Source organism: Sceloporus occidentalis, unplaced genomic scaffold (assembly GCF_023333645.1).
Source record: "Sceloporus occidentalis isolate IW3139 unplaced genomic scaffold, rSceOcc1.0.p SCAF_3, whole genome shotgun sequence".
Taxonomy (NCBI): Eukaryota; Metazoa; Chordata; class Lepidosauria; order Squamata; family Phrynosomatidae; genus Sceloporus; species Sceloporus occidentalis.
In genome coordinates, this window is record NW_028316983.1 from 92,731,021 (window position 1) to 92,754,318 (window position 23,298).

The window sequence follows — 23,298 nt, forward strand, 5'->3', positions numbered from 1 at the left end:
AACTGCTAGGTTGGCAGACACTAGGGTATCAGCTCATTCCGTCCTGCAGTGCTTGGGTCTCAAACTGCCATCCTGGTGATTTTGCGGTTGTCAGAGTCGGCACCTTAACTGCTAAGCCACCACATCCCTACTCATGCTCATACACAGAGCAATAAGCATTACTCAATTATTAGAGATGATGCCATTCCTCTTTTAGGTATGGAACTCAATCAAACACAGTAGGGTTGTGAACTCCATGCCTTAGTGAAACTTTAATACTAGTACCAATGATATTTTGATTTTTATATTCTATATAATATAAAGTTACTAGATATCCCTTTTATAATAAAAAAAGAAACACAAAAGATAGTGGGCAAAGAAATGGCAGCAATCACAATATACACAGTTCTCAGATCTGTTTGCAGGTGTTTTATTATTCTACATAAAGTCTTCACATGGCTTTTGCAATCCCCATAGTTTACCAGCTGATTTTGGGAAAGTTCCAGTAACATAATAATTCTCTAGTTTTTGAAAAGAAATGTGTGGCAGCTGTTGGACAGGCCTCATAATTATTACTTTAATAATTATAAAGGAGTGCTACTTCTGAAATGGGTAGATAGGCTTATTTCACTTGCCTGGAGTGGTACTAGTGCAAAGTGTCAGGTGCTTACACTACTCACAGGAAGGAAAAGAAAGAAGTGGGCAGACACCCCAGCCAGCACCAATTTCGAACAATTCTTTTTTAAAAAGATGTTTCTAAATAATAATCATAATAACAATGAGAAAGAGAAGCTGCAAGCATTGAAGGAACTGGAGAGAATGTTTGAGCAAGCCTTTTCTTCTGCCAAAACGCAGGACTGCAATGATGACACAGTGGGAATGTCCAACTCCAAGACATTCTAAGGAAATAGAACAGAACAGAAGTTAGCTATATAGCATATGGATTATGGTTGTGATAAAATAACATTTGGGGACACCAGTGACTTCATGCAGTTAAACATGAAAATTATAGGGGGGGGGGGGGGAAATCTATGACTTTAACTTCTGCTGCAATAGATCAGGGTAGGCAATCGAGGCAAATACATAAGCCAATTTTCACTTTCATGGCAGGCCACTCTGTTTCTGACAGATTTTTGGCCAAAACAAAAGCCCAAGGGAGCTTGGGTTTGTACTTCTGGATTCTGTTGCTGTTTTTTGTTTGTTTGTTTGTCTTTTGGGGAGTTTAGTTCAATGCAAGCCATCATTTCTGACAATGTCCACAAACAGTGATTTACTGTTCAGGACCCAACGCCTGAAAAGAGGGATTTGCAACCACTTGTTCAACAACTTCTCAGATTTATTTTATTTTGTGTGGGAGATAGAGCCATGGGAAGGTTAAAATGGAGGGGCAGGAAACAAGATGGGTACATTCCTCTGACATCCTGGAGAGCCCCTCAGTCCCTGTAGGTTGCCCTAGAATTTCCTTCTGACTCAGAGAAATGGTGAGTGCATAAGTGTACATATTCAATCTACCCAGTATTTTGGGATGAGTCCTTTATAAAGGTGTAGAAACTGCCATATTAATCCTGTATATAAAGGGACAGTGAATGTTGTGTAGCAACTCTACAGCCGAATCTGAAGAGGTATGACCCCATAAACTGCCTTGATGGGAACCATATGTAAACTGCTCTGAGCTCTTCAGAGGAAATTAGTATGTGAGTGAATGTGGTAGATAAAAGAGATACATAAGGTCATGATCTAGCTGAGCCAAGCTGAACATATTTATATTGTTAAGGATTAAATAATGCTTAACTCTCTTGATTGAAATTTGTGTGACATAATGTGTTTAATTCTAGCTGGATCATGTCCTATGCTCCCACTCTATAGGCATGAATACGAAACAAATTATGGTGAGTGTAAAACACTGCTTGCGATACATGTTGGGAATGGGCCTGCCATTTAAATGGAAAAGGTCATACACAGATACACATATAATACCTGGCTGCAACAAACTCCTGGGCAAGAGCTTTTGAGACCCTGACCATTTCACATGCACACACTCACCTGCATTTTAAATCTGTCTCCTCAGTCAGATGAGTCAGTAGGTTGGGGAGGCTGCTCTCCTTCAGATTGCTGCATGCTCCAATGAATGATTTTTGTCACTGCCAGGTTTTCTGCTGGAGATTCTTCCTGTCCTCTTGTTCTGTTTTCACTTCCATTGTTTCCCTCCACAGGTTCCCTTACTCCTTCTTCCTCAGCTTTGTCACTCTCAGCATGCCACTTTTCATTTGTTACTACAACAGAAACAAAATCCTCTTTTTCAGGATCCTCCTGAGCTGACATTTCCTCTGCTAATATTTCCTCTTGAGGTTCCTCTTCCTTATCTTCCACTTCCTCATTCATCTTTGACACTTCAGTTATCAACTGCTGTATCCCTATTAGGAGAGCTTCCTCTACATCTGCCAGAGTTATTCCTTCTCCTGTCATCCGTTCTTCTGTGCTTGATTCCTCATCTTCATCCTCTTCTTCATCATCAGTCACTCCTTCACTCTGCACTTCCAAATACACTGCTTTTTGCCCTGCTGCAGTCTCTTCGGGTCTTTCTTCCACTTCATCTTCAAGGCAGCTTTCATTGTTCTTTCCCGTCTCTCTGTTCAGTCCTATCACTGTTACTTTTTGTGATGATGATTCAGGTACATGTTCTGCCTCTGCTTCTGTATCTTCTCTCATGTTCATTACACTTTGCCACCTCATGAAGGTCATCTCAGAAACTGGTTCTCCCTCAGATTCTGTGACCAGAGACACTACTTCTCCCTCTGTTTCTGAGCCCTCATTCCTCATCTCCCATTTAATTGACAGTAATTTGTTTGTTTCTTCATCCTCTGCTTCTTCCTCAGCTTTTGCTTCTCTTTCTGCCTTTTCAGCTTCTACCTTTTCTTTACTGGTTTGCTTTCTTTCAGTCCCTTCAGCTTCTGTCTCCTCTTTAACCACCACCTTTCTTTTTGCCTTTACCTCTTTGATATCCACCCTTTCTTCTGTTTCATCAGTCATAGAGACTAAACCTTCTGAAATGTTTTCAGTAAAAAGCTCTTCTTTCTCAAATTCTAGATTACTTTTAGGAGTTGCTCTTCTGGAGATCAGAAGCATTTCTTCTGTCTCTACCTGTTCAACATCTTCTCTCACAAACTGCACTAGACTCTCTTCATCCAATGCTGTTTTTTCAGTCCTTATCATGCCTTCTGCTATCAGTGAAATATCCTCTTTATCTTTTGTGCCTGGTTCTCCCAATTTAATTTTTATACATATTTCTTCTTCCATGTATTCAGCTCTCATCAAACCACTGCCTGTCATACTTTTATCTTCTTTGAGACTGGCTCTTTCTACACCCCCTGCTTCATGTTCCAGTTCCTGCAAAGTTGCATTTCCTTCAGCTTCTACCATATGTTTCTGTGATGCCTCTTCAGATTCTGTCCCAAGCACCTCACCTGTCTGAAGGGCTTCTTCCAATATCTCCTTTGTCTTGTGTTCTCCTTCTATAGGTTTCTTTCCCACTAATTCTATAGTTTCCAGAATTTCAGATGCCTCAGTCACCTCTTCTGCACCTTCTACTCCCTCTGAGTCTTTTCCAACAGCTATTAATTTCTTGGTGACATAGTGGTCCTTCACTTCTTCTCCCTCTAACTGGGATTCACCTGAAATCACCTCTCCATCAGATATTTCATGTTCTGCTGCCATTACCTCCATCTTCTGGACTTTTCTTTGTACTTTTGTCTTCCCGTCAGATATCTTTCCTTCCCCATAAGTTATGTCTTTCTCTGCATCATCCAGATCTGATTCTACTACTGCTTCTTCCTCCAGTTCTATCTCTTTGCTCACAGTCTGATCTTGTTTTCTGACTAGGAATTCTTCTTCCAGAACTGCTTCTTTGGGGCATTCCTCATCTACAAGCTCCTCTTCCTCAAGTGCTCTTTCCTTGCCCACCATCTGTCTCTCTTCCACTTGCTCTGCAACCTTCTGTGATTTGAGTGCTTTGGATTTTTTTGCCAAGGAAGATCCATCTGCCAATATTAAAATAAGCACAGCATGAGCTGTAATTGTGATAACCATATCAGTGCTTAGTGCTTTTAAAAAATGCATTGCTATTAAAAGTGTCATAATTTTTCAGTTCTCCTATAGAGGAGTGGCTTGGCTTATCATTTGATGGCAATCTGTGGTCTGGATAAACTGGGTTAGCCTATAAGAAGTTGATTTGTAGAGCATGCCACTAACATAACATTATACTAGACATGTTAACTTTCTGGGACAACAAGATTCTATACATTTTTAGTCATGACTGAATAGTATGAGGAAACATTTCTCTTTTGTGACCCATGTCAGCCTTCTTTACAAGCAGCCTGGCATTTCCTGCTATAGAAATATCTATTTGTCTGTCTGTCTTTCTGTCTGTTTATCTGTCTATCTATACTGCAAGCACCTTTTTCCATATGAACAAAATATTTTTAGCAGACCCTTCCTTTCCCAAAAATAGTGCCCTAACAATTTGTTGCAATAAATCAGCCTTATCACTGATATTGGAATACAAATACTCAGAAATATACAGCAATTTTTTCATATACAGTATATTAAGTTAATGCAAAGACTAAAATCACAGAACGATGAGATTATATGTAAGACTGATACACCCCCCACCCCACACACGAATAAGGCATCCCGAAAACAATTATGTTCAGCAATTAAAAGATACCACCAGAATATAGAACTATTCTTACACTGCTAGAGTTAAATAGATCTGGAAGGAAGGAAAGAAAGATTGAATGATCTGAGAATTTTACATAGTTACCTTCTCTCAGAGCTTGGAATTAACAAGCTCATTAAGTTATTAATTCAGCTGTTTCTTACAGCGACTTTGCCTTAATCATTTGATTCTGCAATTACTACCAAAGTTAATAATAAGATTTACTAAATTAGTCTGATCAGATTAATGCATCAGATTATTTTGTCATTTACAAGCTAGAAAGAGATGGAGAACTTTCTGGACCTCAACACCAAGTGACAGAAGAAGCAAAAATCAAAGAGTTGTAGAAGGGAAGAGGAGAAAAAGAGGGAGGTAGCTTTGGAAATGAAAGATGATGGCTTGGGAGTATTTTGTTTGGACACCAACACCCTCAAGCAGCCAGGGTCCTTTCAGAATATCAGGACTCTTAGTAATGAAAGGCAGGAGTTGCCTCCCTCCACACACATGGGCCTGTATGAAGTACAGTGTTGGGTAAAATGTGACTCTATTCAATTACTTCTCTTCCTCTATTACAGTGGACCCTTGGTATCCACTGAGTTTGGTTCCAGTATCCCCTGTGGATACAAAACCCATGGATATACAGTATAAGCCCCATTATATACAGTGGGACAGTAAAATGTTATCCCTCATATAAAATGGCAAATTCAAGGTTTGTTTTATGGACTTTTTAAAAAAAATATTTTCAAGCTGTGGATGGTTGAATCTGTGCGCGCAGAATCCAGGGATATGGAGAATCAACTGTAATTACTGGTATATATTATATATTATCGCATAATGTACAATTATGTATATTATTATTTAGGATGAGCTACAATGAATCCCTTTATAATTTTATTTTGTTCACACAGTGTTATGCACTTGGATAATTAAATGAAATCTTTTCTCTCTTCCCACCATTTCCTTCTCCCTTGGCTTCTCCTTCCCTCCCTCTAGCCCACCCCTATTATGATTTTAACCTGCCCCCTTTAATCCACCCCCGTTTTAATTATAAGATTAAGTTAATATGAATACAGAGAAGAGCGAGCTTCCTAAATAGAAGAGGATTTAAACTGAAGAGGTAACAGACTGAGTTTGAGATCCTTGACTCTTTCATGCAAAGCATGTGCTCTACCACTGGTTTTTGCAGGCCACACATCTTGATAGTGAGAGGGAGGCAGAAAGGATGCAATGATTGAGTTATGCAGAAAAATGTTCAACATATGCTCAAAACCTTTCTGATTAAGAATTCTCAGCCTTTGATTCACTGAATGATCTTTGTAAGTGGCCAATTATTGTTGCACTTGTGGTGGATTTGTACCCTCTAACTGAAACACATCATTCCTTATCTATGTTTAACAAACAAGGCATTTGAAGAAGTAACCATGTTGGAAAGAAAAGAGAGATGCACACAAGTGTCCAGTGTAATTGAAGAAGATGGAAGTGAGATCCCAATTTGATATTCCAAAAGGAATATCAACAACTATCACATATGCTGATGACACCATAATACTAGCAGAAAACCTAAGAGACCTCAAACTGCTACTAAAGAATATCAAAGAAGAAAGTGCAAAGGCAGGGTTACTGTTGAATATAAAGAAAACAAAAATGATGACAATGGAGAACTTACATAAATTCAGACTAGACAATGAGGAAACAGAAATACAGTCGCCACTCCTAACTCACAGGGGATCTGTTCCGGACCCTCCTGTGAGCTAGGAAACTCACAGATAATCAAGCTCCATTGAAATGAATGAGGTGTGCTCCTGTGCATGAGCATAGGGTGCACACCGTGGGAGTGCACCCCATTCACCTCAATGGCAGGTCCCCCCTCCATGGATTGTCAAGTCCGCCGATTTAAAGTCCACAGACTTGGAGGGGAAACTGTAGGAAAAGAGTTCTCATATCTGATAGAAATGGAGAGTGCAGCCAGGAATCAAAAGATTAGGAATGGGGAGGGCACCTATGAAAGAACTAGAAAATATCCTAAAATGCAAAGATATACAACCCATTGCAAAGTGAGAACTGGACAGTTAAAAAAAAAGATAGGAAGAAAATCAATTCATTGGAGATGTGGTGCTAGAGAAGAGTGCTGAGGATCCCACAGATGGCCAAAAAGACATATAAATGGTTCCTAGAGCAGATCACGTCAGAATTCTTCCTGGAAGCTAGGATGACAAAACTTAGGCTGGTGAACTTTGGATATAGCATGAGAAGACATGAATCACTGGAAAAAACAATAATGCTAGGAAAGGTAGAGGGAAGTGGAAAGAGAGGAAGCCACATGCTAGATGGGTGGACTCTATAGAAGAGATCATGGATGTGAGTTTGCAGGAGTTGGGCACAGCAGTAGAGGACTGGGGTCTTGAAGATGTCTCATTGGCAGGGTTGCCTTGGGTCGCATTACATTACATTAGTGCACTGTGGCATGTCAATGACCCAATATCAGCACCCGATGTATGGAAATGGCACCGCACTTGCATCATCATGACGGCCCCCATGGGGACAGGAGGCCACCATGATGGTGGCATCCATACAGACTAGGATTTGGGAGTGTTCGGTTGGTGTGCACTCCCAAACCCTAGAATTGGCGCCGGCACACCACTTCCCACCCATCTGACTCAGGCCTTTGATGCTAATTATTCAGACACAATTCTGCCTATGGAAGGAAATAACATACCAGCAGGAAGAAGTGAGTGTATAAAACAGAAAGCTTAAAGACTGACCAGTATCTCAGTGGGTAGTGACATTTAAAGCAGTTTCACATTTTATCAGTTGGCTTTACCTTCATGTTTATCTCGAGTAGCAGGTGCACCTTCCTCCTCATCCTCTGTGCTGGAATCACTAGGTTCAGGTTCAGAACTCAAAAGCTGATCATGTTCAATGGCCTCAGCTATTTTCTTTTTTACCGACTTGCATTCTTCAAAAAAAAAAAAGCACATCAATTGCAAAACAGGGAGCAAAGAGAGAGAAATTGGGAAAAATTCTGAACATCAACATGGCTTACAAAGTTACTCTACTACAAGTTATGGACCCAAATTAAAACTCAGCAGCTTTCACCACAAGGATGCATTAAACACAGACATAGAGCAAGCAGCATTCCACCTTGAAAAACACATTTCATGCAGCAAATTCTCCACCATGCCAAAGCAAAAAGCAACAACAAACCAGCCACTCATCCTCTCCACAACACACTCAGCTCCTGCAAAATAACCACCAAGCCATAAGGTGACCTTTGTTCAGAAATATGTTTAATTTTCACAGAATCAAAATAATTATACAATAGAAAAGCTGTTATTCTGCTTCAGATAAATGCAGGACATCTTTGAATGCTAAGCTACCAAACACAATGCCAATGATTTTTTCAATTCCCTAAGTAAGTTAAATAGCTTGCAAACTCTGTCTCATTTTGATGCATGGGCAGATCTGAATGCAAATCCCCATGCATTCAACACATGCATATTTGATATTCTTAAATGCACGAGGAATGATGTCTCCTATTTTGCTACATTTCCCTGAATTCTTATTAGGCCCAGGACATAATTTAAAGTTGTGCTAATATTTTCATTGTAGCCTCAATCCTTATGTAATAAGGTTATTTACATTTCACTTGTGCTTAACAGAACATGTATTATTAATGTTGCATTCCTATCAGCTAAGCAACCACTATTCCCTAGACAAAAACAGATGCTTCTTCTTCTTCTTCTTCTTCTGTCCAAAGCGACGTTTAAAAAAGAAATTACTGTTGTAGAAATTGCAAACCTCTCTGGCATTTATATTTTTTTTTAAAAAAGAAACCTGAAAGGCTCTGCCTAGGTGTAGACAACTGATTAATATATTCTGGAACTGAGCCTTCCCCAACACTTCTTTCCTACAAGTTAATAAACATAAGAAGGGTCAAGTGTCTGATGCATAAGAATGCTTTTCTTCCATCTCTGCAAAGAGAAAAAGATTGTCAGACCATTGCAGTTGAGGACTTAATGCTGCAATAAAGCCTACAGCTACTGCCACTAATCAATCCAGTTGACACAATCAGATTCCAGACGTTGTATTGAGATACAGATGCAAATCTGAGACATAAAGGCACAATAGCTACATGCGTGGTAGGCCACCTCTGTATGTAATCCTCGCTTGGTGAACTTTGGCAGCATGCTTGGAAGTAAATCCCAGTGAGCTTTCTGAGGTCTGGGGTTGTGTGTGTGTGTGTGTGTGTGTGCGCGCCTTCAAGTCACCTGTCAACTTATGGTGACCTAGTGAATTAAAGTGTTTTCTTGGGCAAAGAATACTTAGAGGTGATTTTGCCAGTTTTTTCCACTGAAATATAGCTTAAGGCACCTGGTATTCATTGGAAGTATCCCATCCAAGTACTAACCAGGGCTGACCCTGCCTAATGTCAAAGATCAGTAAGGATCCATTGCTTCTAGGGTATAGTGTCTCAAGGGACAATCTACCTTTTTGAAAAAATTAAGATTCCTGCATTATCTTTGTATACTATATATACTCGTGTATAAGTCTAGAAATTTCAGTAAAAAAATTGACTCTAAAAACCTGAGTCGACTTATCCATGGGTCAGTGCAAGTACTGTACTATACTGGAATTCTTATTTTAAAAAAGGAACCATTCCCTGGTAACAGGCAAGAGTGTAATCTGTTCTGGAAGCACTCACACCCTCTTTATATTCTCCCATCTAGGAAGCCTTGGCACAATCCATGAGCACAAACAGTTATTCCTGCTGGAATTTTGTAAGTTTTCTGGCACTGTTTTCCTTTGCTTCATCCTTTGCATCCTTTGTTATAAACCCCTAAATTTTACTCTCGACTCATCCACGAATCATATCTAAATCCATACATGTTTCTTTTTATATGTCTGTTTTCTATGGCCTGTTACAGACTGCCAAAATAAAGCTGCTTCGGGTCTCTTTGGAGGTATGCTATTTAAATGATGCAGGGGTCCTAAGAGTCTGGAGGTTGCACCAAAGCCACACTCCATTCCTAAGCACCGGAGTGCAGCTTTTGGTGCAGCTTCCGGATTCCTAGGATGCATGCATCATTTAAATGGCATACCTCCAAAGAGACCCGAAGCAGCTTTATTTTGGCAGTCTGTAACAGGCCACCGTCTCTACTTCCTTCTCCTCAGTCTTTCTTCCATGCATCCTCTTCTTTCTTTCTTTCTTTCTTTCTTTCTTTTTATTTTGCTACTTTGGATATTTACAGACATTACAAACTTATCTCAACTGTGTGGTGTGAACAATAGTGAATTACTTTCCTAGGTTAAGAAAACTCAGCAGGATTGATCCAACTGTTCCCCCTTCTAGCCATCCTTAGAATCATTCCTACAAACACACATACACCTGATTGCTTATCCAAGTGTAGTGTGCTGTTAGCACAGTTGATTGAAGCCGAATATCCACTGTGCTATACTTTACTCTTCAAAACTATGTATTAAAATGTTAATCCTAACTGCTCCTGTTTCTTAACTGTATTTCAGGGCCAATTTTTTACTTTGTTTTCCACTAGATTATCATGTTTCTCATCATCCACTCATATGCTACTGCAAAACTCAAGGGAGGTGCAACACTTGGAGGCCCTGATCTCTTCTCCTCCTCTTCTTCCCAAACTTTTTTCTGTGTAAAATTATACATGCGTTGAATTAGATATTGAATTTACTTAAATAAAACTATTCCAATTTGAACAATGTTATTTCCTCATAAAATGTTAAAACATGAATATACATGAATGTGCAAATAAAAATATGCACACTAGATAAGCAAAGTCCTATGTTAATTCAAATACAGAACTATCAAACAACTGTTTAATTACTATGTTGGGGAATCTGAGCTAAATAGAAATGATGATACTCTTTTGCAGTAAAAATCTGTGGCACACCATTAACTCAACCCTCATGATTACTTCACACTTCCATTTTGTATTAGAGCATTTAATACTATGCATGCCCTTGTTAAGTGGTTAATAACGTCATTCTTCAACAGTACTTAAATGTTCATCTCATCTAACAGTCTAACTGGGAAGTCTCACTGAGAACCTAGCATATGGATGAAGGGAAAGATTTCTAAAAACTAATCAGCTATAAATAATTCAGCATAATCATCCAAAACTGTAGCCCCCTCCTCGGCATTTTCCTCCCATGTTTTATACATAACGAATTGCAAGGCAATGAAAAGTGATCTAACACCATGATGTTTGCAAACAATTCCAATTTTTACGGGATTTCACACATGCTATACTATTCCATCCAACAACACAGAGCAATAGAAAACAAATTATCCAACATTTATTAAAACTGAGCAAGAGCAGAAGACATGTCACTGACAGAAGAATACATACAAAAAATACAAATCAGAAAGATTAGCATGACTTTTGGCTCTCTTTCATGTCTACATGACCGTGGACATCACACTGATTAATATTAATTGATTCAATAATTGGATGATTTGACTGTGATCTAGGTTTAAAAAATTAATACAAGCATAGATTCTTTTCTTTATTGGCAAAGTACATGGTCCATGAAATAAGAATCACACAAAGTTGTGGATTTCATGATTCATAGAAACAGGGTATATATGCTGATTAGAAGAGAGGCATGATTCAGTGATAGGTCTCATGCTTTATATACAGGTCTCAAGTCTAGTCCCTGGCATCTCCAACTTTTAAAAAATCAGATAAGATGCTGGGAAAGACCTCTGGCAGAGAGTCCTCTACCTGGACAACAAGAAACAGACAATACTGAATCAGTCTGCAGGAAATCTGGCCAGGTATAAAGCAGCTTCCAACAGTCCTACCCACATTTGGAAAAGATTTAAGGAGAGAAATTTATCTATCATCTCACTATGAAAAATGCTGTGACAAAAACATCTAGTATCTCACAATTCATTGCCCCAAATGATAAAACCACAAAAAGGGTTGTTTAGGCATCAGTCTTGACACTGAACCTACTGTATAAGAAGTATAAATCAACTGGGTTCAATACTGGCATTCTTCAGGATTTCTCTGTGTTTACAATAATCTTTCTAACTAAGTTTTTAGAGCTGGTATCACGTCTTGGATGCATCTCTTGATCTAAGATCTATTTCACCTGGTTGTCTATGTTCCCATCTACAAATGAAATCAATTCACCTGTCACAATATGTCAGTGGTGGAGACGTGAGAAAGACCTTTCAAAGTCTCACATGTTCAATTTTGTACAACACCATTATAGTATCTGAAACAATAAGATGGCCTGGATATTTCAGGACACAATGCTGCCTGTTATTTGGCAAACAGTAAAGCAGAAAAGTCACATGATTCTAATATTCTCACATATCACAGACAATCAGAACAGTGAAGCAATGGTATTTTGAATGTCACATCTCGACACAGGAGAGAAAAAGAGTTCTTCACTTCAAAACAGATTAACACAACACGCTCATATTCCAAAGGGTCCCTCGCATTTCTGACTGCAGACCATACTCACCACCTTCCTCCTCATCCTCAGAAGGCCCTGTGCTGCTGGGTTTTTCTTCTGGAGAGCTGCTTCTGCGATACACTGATAAATCCTCCTCCATGCCTGCCTTCTTGTTCATGTCTGTCAACTTCTCACAAGCAGGACTTGTGTCCCGAAGATCTGACTCCATCTTAAGTTCATCTGAAATTCCTGGCATATCTTTGGCTGTTGTGTCTTCTACTTCACTGATTGTGTCTTCTTCTTCTACATCCATTTCTTGGCTTTCCTCCCTTTGGGATTTGGTTGTCTCACTTTCATATTCAGAATGTACATCTGTATTGTCTTGCTCTTCATCTTGTTTCCTGGTTTCAGAGTCAGAGACATTTTCACTGCTGTACAGAATGCTGCTGGAGGAGTGAGAAGATGCAAGCTTCTTGTCTACAAATAATAAACACAATTTCATCTTAATGAGCTTTACATTCAGTTCTTGTTCAAACCTGCAAGGAATTAATTACAAATATATGTATGTTCCAAAGATCCAGTTGTTTGTAACTAATCATTTCCCTGCTACGGCAGATCTCGAAGAAGAAGACGGCATTTATATACGCTACCGTACTGATGGTAGCCTGTTTAACTTAAGCCGCCTGAGGGCTCGAACTAAGACTCTAAACTATCTAGTCCGTGAGCTGCTTTTTGCTGACGATGCTGCCCTCGTTGCCCATATGGAAGCAGCTTTGCAGCGCCTAACATATTGTTTTGCTACAGCTGCAGAACTCTTTGGGCTGGAAGTCAGTCTGAAGAAAACGTAAGTTCTTTACCAGCCGGCACCACAGGAAGAACACTACCATCCCCACATCACTGTAGGCACATCTGTGCTTAAGTCCGTCCAGCAGTTCACTTACCTGGGAAGCATAATCTCCTCAGACGCCAAGTTTGATAAAGAGATCGATCACAGGCTAGCAAAGGCATATGGTGCATTCAGAAGGCTTCACAAAAGAGTCTGGAGTAACAAACACTTGAGGCGAAGCACAAAAATCAGTGTGTATAGAGCCATTGTACTGTCTATTCTCTTGTATGGGTCTGAAACATAGGTCACCTATCGGCAACACCTGCGACTCCTCGAACGCTTTCATCAGTGCTGTTTACGCACAATCCTAAATATACACTGGACTGACTATGTGACGAATGTTGCTGTCCTTGAGCAAGCAGGGATCACCAGCATTGAAGCCATGCTATTGAGGACGTAGTTGCGCTGGGCAGGACACGTTTCTAGGATGAAGGACCATTGCCTCCCAAAAATAGTATTCTATGGTGGACTTCCGGTGCGATGGTTCTGTGAGGAGGACGTGAGTTAGGAAGGCTCCTGACTCCAACCTCCGCAGCAACGGTGCTTGTTGGAACGGGGATGATACCTACCCGTCCGTGCCCTACTCTGTTAAGAGGGGGTAAATATTTGAGCTCGTTGGGGGTTCCAGGAAAGGGGGTTTGGGGGAATATTCCCCTCCTTCACCCACATTACTGGAACCGAAGAGCTTGTGTCTCCTGTTTGCTGCAGTCGTTCCTTTGGGCGACGTTTTGCGGAGCCATCCACTTATGAACTATTGGGGAAGAAGAGTCCAGGATAAGAGTGCTTACACATAGTTCTGGTACTTTTTGTATATATTTTCTTGATAGAAGAGGAACCTTTGTTTGGATCAAGCGGGCACGAGTCTGGGAAAGGAGACTAAGGGAACAGAACGCGCAGCTGTTGGAGAAGCCTTGGAGGCGCGCGCGCGAGGGGAGACTCGAACGAGAGCTTGACACTGACGGGGATCTGTTTGGCACGGAGAGAGGAGAAGGAAAGGAGGATTGTGTTTTTGAATCACTTTATTTTTGTGTCTTTAATCTCCTTGTGGCAAACGGTGCCGCTTTTGGAAAGAAAGGGAGGCAAAAGCAAGATCGAGTGAGAGCCCCTCCATAGAGGAAAAAACAGGGAGCGCGCTGGAAAAGTACAGACGGAGCCCATAGAGCAGAGTGGACCCTTTAAGAACAGTGAGGAATGAAAGCTGTTGATAATTAGAAGAAGAGCAACATCTGTATGTGGAGGACACCAGAGCCCTGCAAGTAGTGACACCTGGCGGAGATGGGAAATTATGTCAATTGGATAGCATTTACTTAACTCAAGCTATCTTAACTTTCCATAAACTTATTTTTTACTTTTGTAGAAGAAGTTTTCCTCTGGGGTCTCTTCTGTTGTTTGATATTTGTGCTGCTTTGAAACACTGAAAATCTATTCACAACTTAGGACGCCATCTGTGAGTATTCAAGCTGGAATGAAATAATTATACTGGAAAGCAAAAGTTAAAAAGTTCTAAAGGAAGTTTCTCAGCTAGAAAGAGGAGCAGCCTTTTGTATGCTACTTTGATACAGAGTTACCAGTTTCTCTTCTCTTTGGATATTGTTACTGTTAACCCTTTTTTTGTTATATATTTGGACCATATTACAGTGTAACAGAAGCTGCTCTGGGCTTTTTCAGGAATCCTGTGGTTGAATAATTTTGTTTTTTCTTATTCAACCCTTGAACTTTGACTGAACAGAGTGGATGGAAACAAGAGAAGCCTTGCGCAAGAAGGGAAGTATAAGAATTGGAACCTAATTATTGTATGATATTGGACTATTGAATCATAGTAAAAATGTTACTGTTATTTTTCCTTGATATTATACATGGTACAACTGTTTGATACATGATGCATATGATAAATAGTGTAACTAATTTTGAATAAGTACTAATGTATTTGATAGGATACAAGGACATTGACTTTCTTGTGGTTGAAATTTATCCATAGAGATCAAGGACATTAAGACTAACTGAATTGATTTAGTTGATAAGATAACAGGGAGAGGAATCCTAGAATTATATAATTGATTTATATAACTGTGAGAAATCCCTCATTAAGACTAATTGAGAAAAATTGCCTGGGACCTTTTGGAGTTGTATGGACATACATAGGTATTTGGAACTGTGATAGTTACTGTAATATATTGCTCTTATAACTTTTTTCTTTAGAAAGAGGAAACTATTTTGATTGCAAATATGAAGAAAACCACTAATCAAGGGCAAACACCGCCCCAGGGAAAAGGTCCTTTTGAAGATGGTATCAGAACCATTGATCCTAATTTACTGGTTCTTGAAGAATTACGGAAAATAAGAGCGGAGATGAAAGAACTTAGGACAGAATTAAAAGAGGATATTAAGGAATCTAATAAGGAATTGAGAGAGGAAATGAAGGAAATAAGAGCTGAAATTAGGAAAGATATTAAGAAGGAGCTGGACAGTGTGGTTAAAAGAATGGACAAAATGAATATAGAAATTGTTAAAACACAGAATGAGGTGGATAAGATTAAAGAAAAGACTGAAACTCTGGAGAAAGCAATGAGGGATGTCCATCAAAAACAAATACATTATCAACGAATGGATCTGAACCAGGAATTGAAATACAGGAATAAATGTGTAAAGGTGAGAGGTGTGCCCGAAGGTCCCAATGAGGATACTTTTGAATTATTGCTACAACCTCTGGCAGATTTTTTGGGATATTCTAAAGAGAGAATGGAGATGGAACTTGATAAGATTTTTAGGATCCACTCGGTACAAGCTAAAGAAAAAAATTATCCAAAAGACATTATAATTAACTGTGTCAGATCAAGGACAAGGGATCTGATTATTCAAAAGAGCTATGGGGCTGATCTTAGGATTGGGGATTGTGAGGCAAAAATTTTCAAGGACATTCCACCATCTGTGATGCTTGCTAGACAGAAATACAGAACCTTGACCACTATGTTGAGACATTTGAATTTGGAATATAGATGGGGTAGAGTGGAAGGATTATCCTTTATTTATAAACAGAAGAGGATTACAATAGATTCAGTGGAAAAAGCCAAAGAAATGGAAGCAAAATTGAGACGAGAAGCTAAAGCGGCAAAGAACACTAGAGAAAGAGAGGAAAATGAGACAGAGGATGAAGAAGCAAAAGGAGAAACAAATCAAGAAAAATTGGAATGATTAAGATTTTATTTCTTATCTCCTTTTTAATTGCGAGATGACGATTCTGGGGGATGAATTCTCTCTCTCTCTTTTTTTTTTTTTGATTTAATAAAGATTCAGTAAAGCTATATAGGGGTGGATGGGGTGGAACAATATTAAAATCTAATAACAACAAAAGAGTTATACAAAATAAATACGAGAAACAATTTACAAACTATCAAAGGAGGAATAACAAGGACAAAAAGAAGCAAGTTAGAAGGGAAGTAAGAAAGAAAGAAATATCTAACCTGAAAATGTCCAAGATTATATCATTAAATGTGAAAGGTATAAATTCTAAATATAAGAGAAATTTAGTATTTCATTATTTGGAAAAATTGAAGGGCGACCTAATCTGTATTCAAGAAACTAAGATAAAAGTAAAAGAAGAACGGCTGTTAAGAAACCCGAAACTGGGGACTTGTTACAATTCTTCACTTGACAAGAAAAAAAGGGGCGTGGCGATATATGTAAACCAGAGGTGGCCATCAAAAGAGATCTTTAAAGATAAAAACAGATCATACATAGCGGTTGAGGTACTGATTTCCAACTTAAAGTTCTTGGCTATAGGAATATACGCACCAAATGATAATAGAGAAATTTTTTTTAATGAACTTCAAAAGGTACTGTCAAGATTTCATTATAACAACTTATTAATTTTGGGTGATTTTAATGCTGTTCTTTCTCCTGAGTTAGATAGAAAGTGTGAAGGATCTAAACAGATAAAAAAAAAAATCAAGGAAAACTCCCCAAATCCTTTTTCAAATTATATCAAGATTATGATTTGTCAGATGTATGGAGATTTAAATACGATCAAAGCAGAAGCTATACTTTTTATTCTGAAGCTCATGATTCTTTTTCTAGACTGGATATGTTTATGGTATCCAAAGAACTTTTACCATTAATAAAAGATATGGATACCCAAACGACATCCTTCTCTGATCACAATTTAATCTTTATGGAACTATCTGAACCAAGAAAAGATTTTCAATGGAGATTACCACAGGATCTTCTGAATGATGACAATGTAATGAAGTAGACAAAAGAAGCCTTGATTCAATATTTCACAGAAAACGATGTAGATGGAATGAAGAAGAGAATCATCTGGGACGCCAGTAAAGCTGTGATTAGAGGGATTTTGATTAAGCAAAATGTAATTAAAAGAAAAGAATCTAATATTATAAGAACTAAACTTCCGGCAGAATTAGAATCTAAAGAAAAAGAATGGAAGCAAAAGGGGGATAAACATTTGAAAATTGGTGTGGAGATTTTGAGACAAGAACTAAAGATGTTGGATGTTAAAGAAATAAAAAAGAAACTAGTGATGGCAAAGCAAAAAACTTTCGAGCAGGGGAACAAAGCTGGGAAACTACTAGCATCTCAATTACGTAAACAAAAAGAAAAGAAAGTGATTTCATGTATTCAACAGGATGGTAAAAAATACACCCAACAAAAAGATATAAAGGAAATCTTTAAGAGTTACTTTCAAAAATTATATAGCAAACCGGTAGAAAGTACAGATGTGAAAGAGAAATTGCAAGACTTTTTAACAAATCAATCCTCTTTGATCTTCACAGAAGATGAATGTTCAAAAATAAATCATGAAATAACGACAGAAGAAGTTTCGAGTGCCATCAAAAAATTAAAAATCAATAAATCCCCTGGACCTGATGGTTTTACTGCCATCTATTATAAAAAAATGCAAGAGATACTGATTGGCCCTTTAAAAGATACCATAAACGACATCCTTGTAAATGGATTGCCTGAAACGTGGAAGGAGGCGCTGATTGTTTTAATCCCCAAAAATTTGAATATGAGAGAAGATATCAATAATTATAGACCGATTTCCTTGACGAATGTAGATTATAAGATCTTCACTAGTATATTAGCGGAAATAATAAAGAAATTTTTGTCTAACCATATTCATGAAGACCAAAGTGGATTTCTGCCTAATCGTCATGGTAAAGAAAATTTGAGGACCGTGTTGAATATCTTAGAACTGTGTGAATCTAAACATGATAAGAAACTGGCTTTGCTATTAGTTGACCTGGAAAAGGCATTCGATAGTCTAAACTGGACGTTTCTGAAAGAGTTACTGAGTAAAATGAACTTGGGTAACAATATGATAACATGGATCAGGGCGATATACAAAGAGCAACAAGCGCAATTATTGATCAATGAGGAGAGAACCGAATACTTTCAAATTGAGCGTGGTACGAGACAGGGTTGTCCTCTGTCTCCACTACTGTTCATTGCAGCATTTGAAGTATTGATGAGTAATATCAGATGTAATGGAAAAATCAAAGGAATTAACATTAGAAAATACTCATTCAAAGCAAGAGCCTTTGCCGATGATCTTATTTGTTTTATTGAAGATCCGATAAAAACTATACCAATGCTAATTAGTACTATCGAACTGTTTACAAAATTTTCAGGGCTGAAAGTTAATTCAAATAAATCAGAAATATTAACTAAAAATATGGATAAAGAAGAACAATCAGAATTGACTAGAATCTCTGATTTCAAGGTTGTACATAAGGCCAAATATTTGGGGATATATTTGACTAGTAAGAATATTGATTTATTTGAAAATAATTATGGCAGATTATGGAAAGAAGTCAAGAAAGACTTAGCTAATTGGTCTAAACTCCATCTTTCTCTATATGGAAGAATTGCAATAATTAAGATGAACATTTTGCCTCGTTTTTTGTATCTATTTCAGAATCTCCCAGTGATCTCTTGTAGAAAATATTTTATGATATGGCAGAGAGAACTTTCAAAGTTTCTCTGGGAGGGGAAACGTGCCAGAATTAGATGGAAAGTCTTAATGGATGAGGTACTTAGAGGAGGCTGTGCACTTCCTAATCTCGAGTTGTATTATTTTGCATCATGTATGTGCTGGGTAGAGAACTGGGTTCAATTGAGTAATGAGAGATTATTGGCACTTGAAGTAGGAGACCTTAGATATGGAATCCATGCTTATCTCTGGTATGATAAGGTAAAAGAACATAATGACTTTAAAAGACACTATTTGAGGAACGCACTGCTTTTTGTATGGAACAAGGTTAAAGATCTTTTCTATCTGGGTTTGCCTAAATGGGTTTCCTCACAGGAAGCTTTCTTTCAAAGAACAAGAGATAACAAGATACCTTGGTTGACATATAAAGATTTGATCTTTTGGAGATTCGATAATATTGTTTCAATGAGACAAAAAGAGGCTATCCTTCCAGGTGAACTCAAAATAGATTGGTACTTGTACTTCCAACTTACAGAAAGATTCAAAGTAGATTTAAAACAGAGAGGATTTATTAAAGAATTTAACGATCTAGATAAAATTTTGATGGATGATGGAAAGAAACATTTATCTTTGTATTATAAAATCTTGAAAAAAAGACAATTGGAAGATGAAGCGGTAAAACATTCAATGGTAAAATGGTCTCAAGGCTTACAATGTTTGATAGATTTAGAATTGTGGGAAAAGTCTTGGAAAGATACTAAGAAATTTACTGTCTGTCAAAATTATAAAGAAAACTATACAAAGATGCTATATAGGTGGTATATGACTCCTGTCATGATAAAGAAATTGTACAATACTGCAAACAATGTGTGTTGGAAATGTGAAAAGCATGAAGGATCCTTTTTTCACCTTTGGTGGGAATGTAAAATGGCAAAAGAATTTTGGGGAAATATACATAGATTAATGGGGAACATTTTACAAATAGAATTACCACTGGACCCTCGTTTATTTTTGCTTAATATGACTGGTACTTTAGAAAACCTAAAGCTAAAAGAAAAACCATCGCTGATTTTATACATGGTCACACTGGGACGTATTATTTATGCACAATTTTGGAAAAAGAAAGAAATACCTTGTGAAGAAGAGTGGATAGCCAAATTGAGGGAAGCAAAAGAAATGGATATTTTGACTGAGATGATGAGGAATAAGGATGTGGAAAAGATCTATAAGAAATGGGAATGTTTAGATGTATATTGTGGATTTACAATGCCATAGATCTGTAAGGCTTGGTGAATTTCAACCTGTTGTTATTACGGCTTATTTGTCTTATGTTATCTTCAATAATTATCAACAAATTGGTATATATAACTGAATTTGTTTTATTGCGTTTACTTTAGATGTATAACATTGGTGAACTTTTTTTGAACTGCAGATATGGGAATATGGTTTTCTAAATTATATTAACAGAGTACCATATTATGTGTGGAAGTACTTTAAAGTGGAACAAAGACCGACACGGTCATACTGTATTTGAAGCATTTACTTGTTATGTTTGTATGTCTTTTCTTGTTTGTAGTGAGATTGTATTGTGAATTTGTATTTGTGTATGTTATAATAAAATTTAATAAAATAAATAAATAAATAGATAAAAATAGTATTCTATGGTGAACTCACCATGGGTCAGCGTAAGAGGGGTGCCCCAAAGAAGAGATACAAGGACTCCCTAAAACAACATCTCAGGCTCGGCCAAACTGATCACCAACAATGGTCCATCCTGGCCTCACACCGGGAGGCATGGAGACGCACTATCCACGATGCTGCAGCCTTCTTTGAAAGCTCATGCCGAATGAGTCTCGAAGAGAAACGACAACGCAGAAAGAACCACAACCCAGAAACATCACCCAAGGAGACTTTCCGCTGTGCTTTCTGCAACCAGACCTGTTTATCCCGGGATTGGCCTTTTTAGTCATCAACGCACTTGTACAAAGTGCGGGATGAGTCCTTCCTGAATCTTTGTTCGCAAAGCAAAGCCAGAGAGATTTCCCCATAACTAAGGTATATCTACATTAGGTATACATTATGCAATGAAGGATAACTTCACTAAACTTGTGGTGTAATTATAGTATACACTTACAGGGCTGTGGCCTGACCCAATTCAATCATTTCAAAACCATCTATCAGTACTGGCATAAATCACCTGTTAACTTATCATGATTCAATGGATTTCACAGGGGTTTCTTAGACAAGGAATACTCAGAGGTGTTTGCCATTGCTTTTCTCTAAATATAGCCTTCAACACCCTGCTTAGCATGCCAGATCAGATAAGATCTGGTACCTTCAAGGTATTTAGCCTTCAATACTTAAGTGTAAATGTTTTTTCTGACTCACAGGAATATCAAAATAGATATAGTACTTTTACACTAAACTTCAAATTTAGTATGCATTTAATATCTGCAAGAAACAACAACTGAAGAGGGTGATGACACAAGGTTATTATTATTATTAACCTTTATTTATGAAGCGCTGTAAATTTACACAGCGCTGTACATGCAATCTTTTTAGTTAGACGGTTCCCTGCCCTCGGGCTTACAATCTAAAAAGACATGACACAAAAGGAGAAGGGAGTGGTGGAGGGAAAGGGTAAGAGGTCCAGCAGTTCCTCTCTACCTCCAAGGCCTGGACCAAGGCAGATGGACTGGAGGGAGGGCTTGGCTTCATAATGGATGGTTAATCATATTCCAGGGAAAATACATACTCTCAAGTAGGGTAATGCATATACAGTACATAGCAATACAGGAAATGGTTTGATAAACAGGGACCAAAAGAACATCAAATGGTAAGCGACAATTATGCAATGCCTGGGAAGGCTTCTCTGAACAGGATGGTTTTCAACTCCGTTTTGAAGCTGGTTAAAGAAGTGATGGCTCTTGCTTGTGGGGGAAGAAGGTTCCAGGAGTGAGGGGCAGCAAGTGAAAAGGGGCGAATCCGGGATGGGGCAGAGGAAATCCTGGGCTGGGATAGCAGACCTTGACTACCAGAATGGAGGGCCCTGGTGGGAAGGTGAGGAGAAAGAAGGTCTGATAAGTAAGGAGGGGCCAGTCCATGGAGGGCTTTAAATGCCGACAGCAGGAGCTTATACTGAATGCGGAAAGGGAGGGGGAGCCAGTGAAGGGATGCCAACACAGGAGAGATGTGGTCAGCGCGGTGGGTGGAAGTGATAATGCGTGCAGCTGAATGCTGAACAGAGATTAAAGGACGGAGGTGAGAAAGAGGAAGCCCAGCCAGGAGGACGTTACAGTAATCAAGTCGTGAGACCACTAGGGCATGGACCAGGATCTTGGCAGTAGAAGTGTAGAGATATGGTCGGATTTTGGCAATATTGTACAAAAAGAATCTACAAGCCTTGGCTGTGGTCTGGATCTGAGGGATACACGACAGAGAAGAGTCAAAGATAAAGCCAAGACTGTGGGCTTGCTGGACTGGTTGAATAGAAATGTTGTCCACAGAGACAGAAAAGGAGAGTTGAAGGGTGGGCTTAGGAGGAAAGACAAGAAGCTCTGTCTTGGACATGTTGAGCTTCAAACGCCGATGGCGCATCCACTGCGAGACAGCTGTGAGGCAAGACAAAACTTGCTGTTCAAGCCTTGGAGAAAGGTCAGGGGCGGAAAGATACAGCTGGGTGTCATCGGCATACAGATGGTAGGAAAAGCCAAAAGAGCTAATGAGTTTTCCTAAGGACAGTGTGTAGAGAGAAAACAGATGGGGACCCAGAACAGAGCTTATTTGTCAGGACCTAGAGGTAGTTTTGTATTTCACTTAGATTTAGGAACATGAATCCACTTCAATACTCTAAAAGAGAAAAGGCAAACCACATTTGTGACAAGAATAAGGAGGTTGAGATTTTTCTTTCACATATGTAAGAACTCTGGTGGCGCAGTGGTTAAATGTTTGTACTGCAGCCACTCACTCACAAACCATAAGTTTGTGAGTTCAATACCAGCGAAAGAGTTCAAACTCAACTCAGGCTTGCATCCTTCTGAGGTCGCTAAAATAAGCATCCAGATTGTTGGGGGCAATTAGCTTACACTTTGTAAAACCACTTAGGGCGTTCTTAAGTGCACTGACAAGCGGTATAGAAATGTATTTTCTATTGCTATATGTAAAATAACTTCAGACTAGAGAAGGGAGAAACAGCAAGCTTGTACATGGAATAACTGATATTCACAACATAACAGAGGGACAGTGGTCCAAAACACAGGGCAGAAATAATCCAGTTTGAGACCACTTTAACTGCCCTGGCTCAATGACAGGGGATTCTGGGAACTATAGTTTTGT

General features: G+C 38.6%; 1 protein-coding gene across 7 annotated transcripts in view; it reads right to left on the reverse strand.

The window, feature by feature from the left end:
- Positions 1 to 380: 380 nt before the first annotated feature.
- Positions 381 to 23,298, reverse strand: part of ERICH3 (glutamate rich 3) — an 88,543-nt gene continuing 65,625 nt past the window's right edge. For 6 of the 7 annotated variants that reach the window (XM_089515451.1, XM_089515450.1, XM_089515454.1 and 3 more), the window contains 4 exons: positions 12,200 to 12,607; positions 7,515 to 7,649; positions 2,023 to 4,016; positions 381 to 878 (listed from right to left, as the gene is read on the reverse strand). In XM_089515451.1, the coding sequence (XP_089371577.1) occupies positions 2,044 to 4,016; positions 7,515 to 7,649; positions 12,200 to 12,607 (2,516 nt within the window). In that variant the 3' untranslated portion in view covers positions 381 to 878; positions 2,023 to 2,043. The remainder of the gene's footprint in view (positions 879 to 2,022; positions 4,017 to 7,514; positions 7,650 to 12,199; positions 12,608 to 23,298) is intronic. The other variant, XM_089515456.1, reaches the window with a different exon arrangement.